Source organism: Mercenaria mercenaria, chromosome 18 (assembly GCF_021730395.1).
Source record: "Mercenaria mercenaria strain notata chromosome 18, MADL_Memer_1, whole genome shotgun sequence".
NCBI classification, from domain to species: Eukaryota; Metazoa; Mollusca; class Bivalvia; order Venerida; family Veneridae; genus Mercenaria; species Mercenaria mercenaria.
This window is the reverse complement of record NC_069378.1, coordinates 13,069,351-13,083,441: the sequence shown is the minus strand read 5'-3', so window position 1 is coordinate 13,083,441 and position 14,091 is coordinate 13,069,351. Positions and strand designations below refer to the sequence as shown.

Below are 14,091 nucleotides of genomic sequence, written 5' to 3'. Positions count from 1 at the left end.
TATTTTATCCTGTCTGAAACTGACAGGCAGCTGTCATACATTCTAAACGCAAACTATCTAAATATTTCTATTTAGATATTTCTATGTTTACAATTAATATTGTAATACTGTATATTATTCATAGATGTATTTCATTTACGACTCGACGATTAATTCTTTTATCGGCGATATGTTTGTGTCGATTGATCGTAAAATTCAACACGTTCACTCACTGGTGTTTTTTCTTGGCTTTTCTTGTGTGTGTGTGTGTGATTTGGTTTTTTTGCGATTTTCTTTTTTTTTTTTTTTTTTTTTTTGTTTTTTTTTTTTTTTTTTTTTTTTATTGTTGGCTCCATGGTAAGTCTACAGGTCAGTTTTCAATTTTAAATCGACATATTTTTTCCTTGTTATATCTGTTTGAGCTGAGAAATCATAATGATCAATATAGGGCCATCTTGGCACTCTTGTTATCATGTACTCAAAGTTAAGACCGCATTTTGAATCCCTAAACTTGTTTTGCATTTAAATGGGCATTTAAAGAGTCAGTGTCAAGTCAAGTTATCCTTTCCTGAAACATATACTGGCAAATAATGTGCTCAGACATCAACCCGTACTATCCACTATTTCAATTTTCTTTTTTCTCAGATTCTTAGTTGATGGTATTCGTGATGACCTGTTTCTCGATATGAGTGAAAAAATCGCATTTGACCTAGCTGCGCTCAACGTTCAGAGAGGTCGCGATCACGGTCTAGGCTCATACAACGACTACAGGACTTGGTGTGATATAAAACCACCGGTCAAAAGAAAATGGGGAAGTTCTAGACCACTGCCGGGCCATACCGATGAAATGACCAAAAAATTGCAGACTGCCGGATATAGGTAAGAAAGCTTTGCAAAAACTCAACCAACAAGTAGTTCACTTGTATGAACATTTCAAGGAAACATCAGTTTTGAGACAAAACTACATCATTTTATTAGTTAGGAAGAAAGAACATAGGCCTTTTATTAATAAGCTATAATCTTTAGAACTTAGACCCGAAAAGATTATACCGTAATTTATTGTGGATACGTTTTTGTAACATTATCTAACATTTACTTAAAGGCTCATAATGCCTTTGTTTAAAATGTGGCTGCCACATTTTCCGTTATGAACATAAAATACACTGATTTCTTTTCAAATCCTATTTCTGATATTAATTACTTTCTTAAACATTTGTCAAAGGCTTGAATATTGCTGGATATTCTAGAATGTTTTATTGAATCTATTGTTTTTATTACCTCCTCTTATGTCTCTCACTATAACAGTAATGTGCAATATTAAAAGTAGCGCTTTTCTTACCATGTAAGTACGCATAACATCTATTTTGAAAGCTGTTTTATCTGCTTTTAAGATAAATCAAAGCCTTGAAATGTCTGATGGTTGCGGGTTTTTGGTAGATTTTTTCTCTGTTTAAATGCCAGTCTATGAATATACATGAATTAGAAACAAATACAACTTTAATGTGCCTCATATATAAGATGAACTCTGCCTGACCTAGCTTGTGATGTAACCATTGACTGGAATGCCTTATCATTGATAGATCTTATATAATCTAAATGGTCAGTTGGAGTGGATACAGATTGACTAAGAACTGCTTGTTCATTGATAATTCATCCGCATTGTTCATGAATGGGACTATTTTGTGTAGCACATGAACATCCTTTGGATGTGATTTGGAATTAAATAACAATGATATGATTGTCAGAAATACACTTTAACCCGCAACCAAAAATTAAAACATTATATGGACCTGTAAATGCTGTTCTACAGATCTCCAATGGATATTGACTTGTTTACTGGTGGACTGAGTGAAAAACCTGTCGTCGAAGGTAGTTTTGGTCCTACTTTCGAATGTATTTTAGGAGAGCAGTTTCGCAGGCTGAAGTTTGGAGACAGATATTGGTACCAGAATAAAGACGCCGGATTTACCAAAGGTAAAGTTTTGTAAAAACATAACTTCGTATAGACAGTTTTAATATAAGGCTAGTAGCATATAGCATTATTGTTATTATTTGTTTTGTTTTATTTCAGCCAATCAGCTCCATTAATTTAACTTATTAATATTCTCCGGTAATAATTCGGAAAAAGCTGCACATAATGGACAATTTTAAGATCAAAAAAACAATTCAATGAGATACTAGTAAAGGAAAGTACTTAAATGAAGTACTTTTTTTCAAAGGTGACACAATACAAAAATTCAATTGAAGTTAATATAGCATTAAATGTTTGCTTTTATGCCTTTAAATATAACGAACTTTCAACTGTATTACAAATATTAATTCAATATTCCATTAAATGTGTGCTTTTATGCTTTTAAATATAACGAACTTTCAACTATATTACAAAAACTAATTCAATATTCGATATTATTTTATAAATTATTTTATTTGTCCAATCGTGAACGTTTATTTGCAACACGTGGCCGTACAATATATTACCGTATTGGACGCACGTGCGTACAATTTTTTCCGTATTTGGAAGGTTCAACAGTCCCATGGTAAACATACGATAAAGCCGGAAACGCGTGAAAATATTCCGAAAGTAAATCGGGTGAAGTAGGCGCTCTATGTACAGAGGTTGATTATGCGTCTTGAAGTCAGGATTATTTGTCGTTTGTTTGTAAACACAAAAACGAAAGTGCAAGTCATGGCAATGCTGTCCGATTTGGATATAAACACATTTATAAATGACCAAAACCCAAAAAAACACGATTAAAAATACAACGTTCAATGAATCACGTATATTTCTAAAATGAATTAAAATAAATATAGACTAAAAAGATTATTTAGGGCCTAACATTGCTCTGTATAATATATATTTGCACTCATACCAAGCTGGGAAAATACAGAAAAGGCAGAAATATAATATTCAGTGAATCGTTTTCAATTAAAACTACAATAAAATAGATATAGAATAAAAAGGTTATTTAACATTGTACTGTTCAATACGAGATACATGTGGACGAGTATCCAGCTGAGAAGACCATAAACGTCCGTCCGTCCGTCCGCATTATGCTTGTCCGGCTTTCACAGGTCAAACTGCTGGCCGGATTTCGACGAAACTTCCCAAGAGTGATCAGTACCAAGCCTAGTTGTGCATATCGCCGGCACGTTCCGCGTCATATCACAAAATGGCCGCCAGAGCTTAAAATAGAAAAATCTTGCCCGGCTTTCACAGGTCAAATTGCTGGCGGAATTTCGACGAAACATCACAGGAGTGATCAATACCACGCCTAGTTGTGCATTTCGCCAGAATGTTCCGCTTCGCTTCACAAAATGATCGCCAGAGCTAAAAAAATGTCTTGTCCGGCTTTCACAGGTCGACTGGTGGCGAGATTTCGGCAGAACTTCACAGGAGTGATCAGTACCAAGCCTAGTTGTGCATATCGCCGGCATGTTTCGTTTCGCTGCACAAAATGGCCGCCAGAGCTAAAAATAGAAAAATCTTTTCTGGCTTTCACAGGTTAAATTGCTGGCGGAATTTCGACGAAACATCACAGGAGTGATCAATACCACGCCTGGTTGTGCATTTCGCCAGCATGTTACGCTTCGCTTCACAAAATGATCGCCAGAGCTAAAAAAATGTCTTGTCTGGCTTTCACAGGTCGGCTGGTGGCGGGATTTCGGGATTTTGACGAAACAACACAGAAGTGATCATTATTAAGCCTAGATGTGCATGTCGCCGACACGTTCCGCTTCACTGCACATAATGGCCGCCAGAGCTAAAAATAGAAAAATTATTTCCGGCTTTCATAGGTCAAACTGCTGGCTGGATTTCAATTAAACTTCACATGAGTGCTCAGTATCAAGCCTAATTGTGCATGTCGCTGGCAAGTTTTGCTTCACTATACAAAATGGCCACCAGAGCTAAAACAGAGCTAAAGGTATACATAGGGGTGAGACATATGTTTTTGTGACAAAAACACCTTGTAGTATTATCTATACTTTTGAAATATTAATTTTGCACGCTTCTACATTCTATTTTGTAAATAATAACGATTGTGGCAAATCGTGTTCTTAACTAATGTAGGACCTTTGAACCTGAATAAACGGTATTTTGTACTGCCGGTGCGTTCTTCATTAGTGTTAACTGATTTCATTGCCAAAATTAATATTAAAATGTCGCGCTTTATTAGTCCCACCGATGTACGAGCAAACAAGCGCATGTTTTTATCAATACCTTGACTGAAACAATAACTGCAGGTTCTGTATTCGTAAAAGTATTACTTACGCTTGTTTTGTTTGGTTTCCTTATGACATATATGTTATGAAAATACAGATAATAAGACAAAATATTCCAAAGTCTAACTTTCAGACTCTAAACGTTGATGAATACGGGCCCAGGACCCGTGTTGATAGAGGTTTAAAGTCTCAAAGTCAGTCTTAGACTTTAAATGCGGAATTTTTGTTTTGCTGCATCATTATTAAATGAATATATATTGAAACTCAACAACAACAGTTTAAATCGATGTAACATGGTGTGATATAGTTATTATAGTACAGCTATTAAGCAAAGGACAATATTCACTTAATCATGTTAAGTCCGATATGTTCTACAACTGTTTGGTAAATGGGCATTTTTTGGCTTATTTCGATCACATAGGAATGGATATTTTAGTGATTTCAGTCAAAGACCACAAAACTATTTTGACCATTAGTTTAGCTTCTTTCACAGAATTCATGGTCAGTTTTTATTGTGGTCGACAGTTTTGCCCATATTGAAAATTCTAGATTTGTTTGAAGGTATATTATATCCTAATAATGTTTTATCCAGGTGTATAACTGGTATATTTTGCAATAAAAAATAATTTTTCAAATTAGAATTGTTTCTTCGTACCAAAACTACACTTGAAGATCTTTACGTGATAAATTTTTAAAAATCAGTCAACTGTGAAGTCAGTAGTCCCACAATAGCCGTTTGAAAGGCTATATCTTCTGCGCGTCAGTTGCATTGTAACATCCCAATTGGGCTCTCGCGCTAAATTTGATTCAGTATTGCGAAGCAACCAACAATATATTTTAAACATTATGCTGTTTTTCGAGTTAGTCAATTATAAATATTTCCAGTGACAATAAGAATTAAAAAAAAATAATTGTTAATTACTGGCGCACGTGAATTTCGTGCAAAACGGCTATTGTGGGACTACTGACTTCACGATTGATTGATGCTTTTAAAACAATTTAAACGTTAAGTTCTTCAAGTGAAATGTGATATGAAAAACACAAGTGATTTATAAATTAAAGATTTTTAATAAGAAATACCCCAGTTATAAAACTGGATAGTTTCTTTTGCTGTTCAGTATAGTTTATGTAAATGTAAAATGTATTAACAGTACTATGCAATAGGAATAACATAACACACACTTATTACATTTATATACAAACACAGTTTAAAGGCTCATAATGTCTTTGTTCATAATCTGGCTGCAACATTTTTCATCATATTCATCATTAAATATATTAATTTCTTGTTAAATTATATTTTCAATACTTGTTGTTTTTTTTCTACTTTCTGTCAAAAGCATATTGTTTAAAGTCTTGCTTGTAGATCAGCATGTGTTTCCCTCGTGATTTAATAACAACCACCGGAAAAATGGATACTTGTAAATTCGGAATGACATGTTGCCATCAGCTTTCAAACAGCAGATTTACTTTCGTTTCATGTTTCATATACTTGATAAAAAGGTTAACAATGCTTAAAGCCTAATGCAAGGCATTTTTATCAACTTTAAGTCCCCTGTGATTTTATGAGTCCATTTAAGCAAACTTTGTCAGATGTTAAAATACCTTGGAAACGATAGTTTTCGCTTTCCGTAACTTAACAAACTGAACATTTTCTTTCATTCATGATGTTAGTAGACTAATGCAGTTTCATGATTGTACCATAGTTTAGATAAAAAACAATTAATTGTACTATACATGTATTTCAGTTACAACTAGTTTATTGTACCATATATCAGACAAAAATCGCTCATTGTTGTATATTTTAGATGAAATCGGCCTACTGTAACTTATTTCAGAACTGTGGTAACATATTTTAGGTAATCATGGTAATGGACGTTTCTGCGACATATTTTAAGCGAAATCAGCCAGTTGTAACATATTTCAGGTTAAATTAGTTTACTGTAAAATATTTAAAATTAAAGGAGTTTCATATAATATATTTCAGACCAGATTGACGCGATTGAGAAATACACTTATTCAAAACTGCTTTGCAACAACTACAATTATGAGACAGTGCAGTATCCCAGCGCTTTTAACCTGAAGTAAGTTGACTTACTAGAATCATTTAATACTCTACTTTTATGTGATGAATTACTAAGTGTTACAACAAACTGAAGACCCGCCTGTCTAGCTGACTTTGGAAAGCAAGCATGAAGCTACGAATAGAGAGGACGCAAGCTCGAGCCCCGGGTCATGCTTATTTTGTCTGAGGTCATTCACATCTCGTCTCAGTTTTATGTAGAGGCGTTTTCCATTACATGTGTAAAACATGTTATCGACACTACTATATATTCCAGAAACACTTGATAAAAATATGCTGCGGAGGTATTCAGAAAGTATTAAATTTTGTTTTATTTTACATGTTTCATGTAAGTTTCCTTAAAAGATAGCAATATTTAATGTTCATTACAACCCAACTTCGTTACGTGTGACACTACGACATTAAGGTTAAGAATTTTCAAAATTTTCATTAATCAAACCGGTAAGCTTTCTGTTTTTCATTACAATTGCATTTCTGAGTGGGGAGGAGGGGGGGGGTGGGGGGGGGGGTATTAAAAAAAAAGTTCACCCCGAGAAGTATGATCATTAGACTGAAGTAGAATAGTTACAAAATCAAGCAGAGCAGTATGTATGTAAATGAAAAAAAATACCACATATTATAATAGCCAAATGGATCATATGAATAAGACAATAACACCACGTGCGTACAAAACATAAAATGCTCTTGTGTATATGAGATATAGATAACTGGGGACTATCGTTACGTGTAAAATATTAAAAAGAAATTATCACATTTGCAGAAAACCAAAATAGCTAATAGCATGAAATAATACATTACTAGGGAATATCATAATGGTGATATGAAAAGAAAGTATCACATATGAAGAAACCAAAACAGCGCTTTGGCGCATGCGACGTTAAATTATTGGGAAATGTTATACTGGATTGTAATAGAAAGAAAGTATCACATGTATAGTAACCAAAACAACGTTTGTGCGCATATGATATTAAATTATTGGAATATCAAGGAGTGATATGAAAAGAAAGTAGCATAGACTACTAAGTAAGCGCATTGGCGCTTCAGGTGTTTCATCACTGGGGAATTATATATTTTTAAATATTATTCGAGATAATTACTTTAAACGAAAATTTCACGAACAATTTACTTTTCGTGGGGTATGATAAATCTAACTATAACACAACGTCGTCGCGGAGTTGTTAAGGTCATCTGTTCATCACTTGTCCCTAGTGTCTCTGAAATTCCTTTTGATGAGTAAATTATTGTCCCGTGAGGGCAGACAATCCAGATGCCTATACGCTCCTAAAATTACGTGGAGTCTGAATCTATCTCGAGAAATTTGAAAGTAGCTATATGTAGGCGTGAACAAAAATCAAACATAAACTAAAACGAATTGTGACAAACTTCACTGACATTTCAAGTCACAATTACAGGTAGTCGTTTCTCTTTACAGAGACGAAAAGAAAGAGTGTGTTGACATTCCTGACCTAAAGTTTGATGTTTTCAATCCGAATCCGAATCCTGAAAAGAAGGTGCTTACCCTCAATGAACAACTGAAGCGTCTCATAGAAACACTAGAAGGAAAATAGAAAAATGAATAATAGCCGTGTTTTCACATAATCATGCAGATACACGAGAGAAACATGCCAATATCATAATTAGTCTGTTCTCCATATATTAAATCGGCTTAACCTAGATAAACTTGTTTAGTTTGACTAAAAATAAATTATTTCTCTTGACCTGACATATCAACAAGCATATTATAGACTGTATACTTTAATTGTTTCCTTACTTTATTGAAATATAACGGTGATTTTACTTTTTTAAACAGTGGGATTTCCATTTTATGATTTTAGCTGGTATGGAAATAAATTTCAACGCAAAACAATTAGAATTATAAAAAAAATTGGAATTTGTTTCCGAAATATAAATCAAAAATATAAACAAGTATATAAATTCTTACAAAAACATAAATATTCGCACATATTTAAACGTAAAAGAAATAAAAACTTTTTTCCAGTTTTGCGTCTGACGCTACCCCATGCAAGTGCCCTTGTGCGGGAGTTGCTGATCTAAAAGGCATGTGTTAGTTTTTAATTATTTGTCAGATCGACATACTTTTTATTCGTAAACAGCAAATTTAAATTTTCACTTGTGGCCCAAAAAAATGTATCTGATGTTCACTCGGAGTAAGATATGTCTGTCATACATTGAAACAAATAAAATGTTATTCTAGCATTGAACTAGCAGAACGGTCGTGGTACATGTAGCTCTTGTTTTATGGTAAAACAAGAACTGTGATATCTTGAAATTAGGCCAGTTTAGATTGCATGTGTGAATATATATTACTCAAATTACACACACAAAATGTAATTTTGCTATAGTTAAATTGACACAAAGTTATTTTGATTCTCCTTTGTTTTCTTAGTTATTTTCATTTCCTTTTGTTTTCTTTGGTCATGGGGTCCGAAGACATATGTTCCAATTTTGCACGTCTAAATTGTCTATATCAATAAAATCTGTTAGATACTGAACGATTATAGGTTATCGTAATTAATTGTACTGAGACTTTTGTGAAAATTTGTGTAACAAAACTGATAATTATAAAATCTACCAAAAACGCTATTATGCAAAGTGTAATATTTGCTCCGTTATGGTTTCCATCGGAATATGCTTTACTTATTAATATTAGAGTGGGAAAAAGCAGAGCCACATCATTGAACAGACAGCAGTTGCCTAGATTTAGATGTTTAAACAAAAAAATACCCAATGAAACCCAATGTAAATAGATACGAGCATGTCTTCAAAGGCATAACTTGCAATTGTAACAGAATGTTATTTTGAAGATGAATTATTTCGGGTACTTGCCATATACACAACAAGTTCCATATGTCTTTGCAATATTACCTTAGCTACAAATACGCAACAAGTTTAATATTTCTTTGCAATATTACCTACAAATGACTGTAAGTTAGAGCCAAATGCGCGCAATTGTCTGTAATATAATTTTTGACAGAGCCAATTTAGAAAACAACCAACAGAAAAAATATATTTTTCTTTTAATAAGTAATACTATCCATCTACACTGTGTTAAATATGGAGCGTTGTTTTACCTAAAAGTAACGCGAATTATAATTTGAATATATATTTTGGGACACCCTGTATATAAGATTTTGCACATACCCTTCTTAATACATGCACAAATGTAACCAAGATTTTCTACGATAAAAGAAAGCCAAAATGACACATATAACCACTGTCAGGAAAGTTTATAAAAGCATAAAAAGAGTTTTAGGCAGCCAATGTACATTCTAAGGCTTGGTTTTAGCTAAAATATTATTTTAAGCCGTTTTCCCACAGCATTTTATTGATTGTGGTTGAAGTCATTGGTTACCGTGTACGAATTATTTAGCAAATGTCTTATTTCAGAAATATTTTAAAACTTTTATGATGCTTTATTCCAACTGCTGTAGACTTCATTGTAATGGTACTTTTAAGGTTCTAAAGAATCATGGAAACCCGCTCAAGAAATGTATCAGTGTCCCCCTGTGTGGTCTCGTGTTACATTCGAACCCAGGACTTTGTTCAATATGTGAGACTATGTATGTGGTTGAGCGTGCTCAATCAAAGAAATATTACACCGCAATAACCATAGAAGTTCATTCTTTGTTTACTCTGCCACTACCTGCCTTCAGTCATGTACCTTTGCAAAATATTGTATCACAAATATGAAATAAGTTGCACTTGTTTTAAAAGAATACTTTAACTTTAGTTTTCTGATTCATGTAAGTCAAACTTATGAAACAGTCTACATCACATGGTACATCTAGTTGTAACAATGTAACAATGTAAATTATTTCCTGAGGAAAAGACGAATAGTTTAGCACTAAAATTATTATAAGTGTACAGTAATATGAAATATATTAAAAAAGTGACATTTTTTCGCCTACCCACGTACCTATTTAACTAAATACCACGTACGTACCTACATCAAAACCTAACTCCTACCTTCCTATAAGGTAGACATAGTACCTAAAATTTTAAATTATGAAAAGCAATTAAAAAATTAACTTTGGTTGTTTAAATATTACATTCAAGACGAAAGATAATACATAAGTTTTGATCTTATCATATTGAAGCATGTTGTTTAAGATTTTCTTAAACTTTTTATTTAATTTCTATGTATCCCCTCTTGCAGATAGTCCTACATATCAAGTCATTGATCCATATTTAATCCCCAGTTATACCTGGATTACTGCGGGAAGAACTTGACTCAATGCAAACAAGAAATATCTTTAAAAATGATAGTGGGCGAATTGTAATAAGGAAAAAAGTTTATGAATTTTTCATCTAACATTCATCTTTCACCTAACATTTTTCAAATCGCAAAACTAAACACCGCACTTAATTTAAATGGTTCTCTTTTAATTTTTCGCAAAGGTTTCGTAGGGTTGCAATTTTTTTTCGTTTATCCTTAGACGAATAATTACAGCAGTAGATTCATGAAGCGGTTCATGAGAAGAGGTCATTAAACGTGTTTATATTTTTAGCTAAATTGTTCCCTATCCCCATTTGTAAGAAAATAGCAGGAGACCTTACGATATTGTTACACATCGAGTTTGATAAAAATCCATTACATTTTAGTGGTTAATGCGAAGAAAGGCATATCTACTTTTAGCTATAGTGGTCCCTAATAGGACCCAAGTTCCTATATAAAAAAAATTGGAAGAGGACCTTATAATGATGCTCCAGACCAAGTATGACAAAGATCCACCAAGCTGTTCATGAGACGCTGTATAAATAAAATCTGGAAAGTAGATCCCTCGGAAGCACCGAAAACAAGGCAAACAGTGAAAATTGCAGACTCGGTTTGATTGAGTCTGTTCATGAGCAGTAATGGAAAATGCAACACTGCCCACGCCCCCTAGCACCGGCTTAAGCGGTATTCAATCTTCAAATCTAAATGAATTGAACTCAGTGATCCCGAAGAACCAGAAAATATTACAGCACTGAGATGAAGTCAAAGGCATTTCTAGTTTTAGCTCTAGCAGCCCCTAAAAGGGATCAAATGTTTCAGCTGAACAAAGTTGGCTGCGGGCCTAATAAAGATGCTAAAAATCAAGTTTGATTAGAATACATGAGAAAAAATCAAATAAAGGATTTTTTATTTATTATTTTTATTTATTTCTAAAATAGGCCAACTGATCCCGCTTTAACAAATGCATATTCGCCATTCATGAATCTTTGGACAATGACGTCACACCTATAAAAAAAGTGAAGGTCAAGTAAAACATACAATTGTAATTATTTCAATATTTCTGTTTCATAAGCAAAGTTTGACCGTAGTCATATCACATAGATAAACTGTATGCAGCGAACCTTTGTTTCAGTGTAATGAGATTCAGTCATTATATAGCATATATATAATGAAACAGATTTCAACTGAGTTCAATATTTGCATACCATACTAAAGAAAAATATTCATATATAATAAATCAGTTAAATAATTTATAACAAATATATCAAAGCAAACAAGTACTCATTTTAATATGCAATCTGAATAAGTCACAAAAGCAAGAAACCTTTTCATATACAGACGACAATTGTAACAAGGAAAATCTTTTAAAAAGCACTTCTCTACATAAAAGACTCTTATCACACCCTTATTCATGTGATACGCAGACCGTATTCAGCTCTTTCTTTAATTTGATATATGTTGGTATTTGAACAGGTTTTTATCATATTTATTAAACTTACTTACCATTTTGAGATATATCAATATTCTTGCTAAATATACTGAGCCAAAGTTAGCTTTAAAACTGTGAACAGCGTCGTTTAGGATAAACGCTTTGTCTACATTTCACTCAGCGTAGCACAATCAACAGAGTGAAAGAAATTGACACTCTCGTCCAATCAGGCAGAGTGTTGCATAAATCATCCATTTTGATATATTATCTATAATGCGTTATCAAGCAGTTTGATTTGCAAACTGAAGTCACGTGGCATAGGTAACGAAAACGAATTTAGACGGCGTCGCCGAAAAAAAAATGTTAAATACATGATTATTGTATGACATCGGAAAAAGTTTTAAGTCTAATAAAATATTCAGATCCACTATTTAAGCTGAAATTTAGATATTATAATGTTATTTCTACCATATCACACGTCATATTTAAAAACAAGTAAAATCTCTTTAGCATTTACCATGAAATTTGAAATTACAATGAAATGACTTATCACTAAGTTTTTAACCATACAGTTACTTCATTTTACTATTAACTGGTGTCATACAGGTGTACAACTAAATGCAGAAAAGAATTATCATTTGTGTCATTGATTGATCTCTAGTACTATGTCTGTATAACGGTATGGGTAGTGTGAGGGGGAGCAAAGGTACTTAAATGGATGACAAAGAGCTTAGCACCATAAAGAATGCAGAGGCTTAAGTATAGTTTATTTTATATCCCGTGTATGGTTCATTTTATGGTTATTCACACGTTCAGAAATAGTTAAATAATCATCTTTACTCCGTTAGTGATTTGATCTGTGGCATAGTACTATTGCAGACTGTACTAAAAATGCTAAATTTTGAAACTTTATATCAAATTGAAATTATTATCGTAACGGTTATAAAACATTTATATACGCCAGGCACTCTTTTCTGTAAAACAACACATTCAAAACTGCTAAATTTGTATTTAATTTAAAGATCTGATTGTTATTTCTCTTGATAACATTGTGTATATTTGTTTATGTAAGAACGTTATAAATATATATTAAATAATTACATAGCTATTACGTCAGTTTTGTCTTCTTATCTATACACTAGTTTGTATCTTTTGCTAAACGTCATTTCAGGTCCACTATGCTTTCGTTATAATGCTGCATTTACCAACGGATGGTACGGTGCCCTGTTAGGACTATCACCGCATATTTTGTTCTCGATACAACGATAGAATAATACTACGATGTTGAAAAGTCGTAATAACGAAACTACGATAGTGAAAAGTCGAAACCATGATCATGATGAAAATATGGAACTTGGATGGTGAAAAAGTCGAAAATATTTTTTACTTTCGTCATCGTAGTTTCGACTTATCACCATTCTGGTCTCCTTATTTCGCATTTTCAGTATCATGCTTTTAACTTTTCCCCATCGTGGTATCGCGTTCCTATTACACAAGTCATGCGCAAAGGATTGAAAACAAAGGGCGAATACAAGAGTAATAAAGCAACTTTATCTTCAGTCGACATGATCACGTTCCACCCCGTGTAATGGTTAAAAGAGAATGTAGAAAACTCGAAACTAAGCTGGTTAGCAGTCGAAACTACGATGGTGAAAAGTTGAAACTCGAAACTACGATGATGAAAATTGAAACTCGAAACTACGATGGTGAAAAGTCGAAACTGCGATTGTGAAAAGGTCGGAAGTTCGACGATAAAAGTAGGAAATTACTCCGACTTTTCACCATCATATTTTCGTTGTTTCGACTTTTCAACATCGTAGTGTCGTATTTTCGCAGTTTTAAAACTCACAGTATGGGGCGATGGCCCTACTGGGACACCGCAGGATGGTTCTGAAATCAACATTCTTGCATAAAAACTACTTTTTTCACTGGATCCGCCCATGTATTAACTGGAGAAAAATCATGTGCAAATAAGGCAATTCACGTGCTGTTAATACCCGATTTTATTTTTGAAATGCTTCCCCAGGGACGTATATGTATTTCTGCTCAGATTGACATCTGGTATCTGCGTCTTGTATCTTTCATAGCAATAAAAGATGCAATTTAAACCATAGAATGTTTAATGTTTTGCTGTATCAGTAA

At 33.3% G+C, this 14,091-nt stretch overlaps 1 protein-coding gene across 1 annotated transcript in view; it reads left to right on the top strand.

Annotated features, from left to right (window-relative positions):
- LOC123537741 (peroxidasin homolog pxn-2-like) overlaps nt 1-11,789 on the top strand; it is a 42,793-nt gene extending 31,004 nt beyond the window's left edge. Inside the window, exons 13-16 of the mRNA XM_045321507.2 lie at nt 625-858; nt 1,790-1,953; nt 6,188-6,284; nt 7,716-11,789. Of these exons, the coding sequence (XP_045177442.2) occupies nt 625-858; nt 1,790-1,953; nt 6,188-6,284; nt 7,716-7,851 (631 nt within the window). The 3' untranslated portion in view covers nt 7,852-11,789. The remainder of the gene's footprint in view (nt 1-624; nt 859-1,789; nt 1,954-6,187; nt 6,285-7,715) is intronic.
- The last annotated feature ends 2,302 nt before the right edge of the window (nt 11,790-14,091 follow it).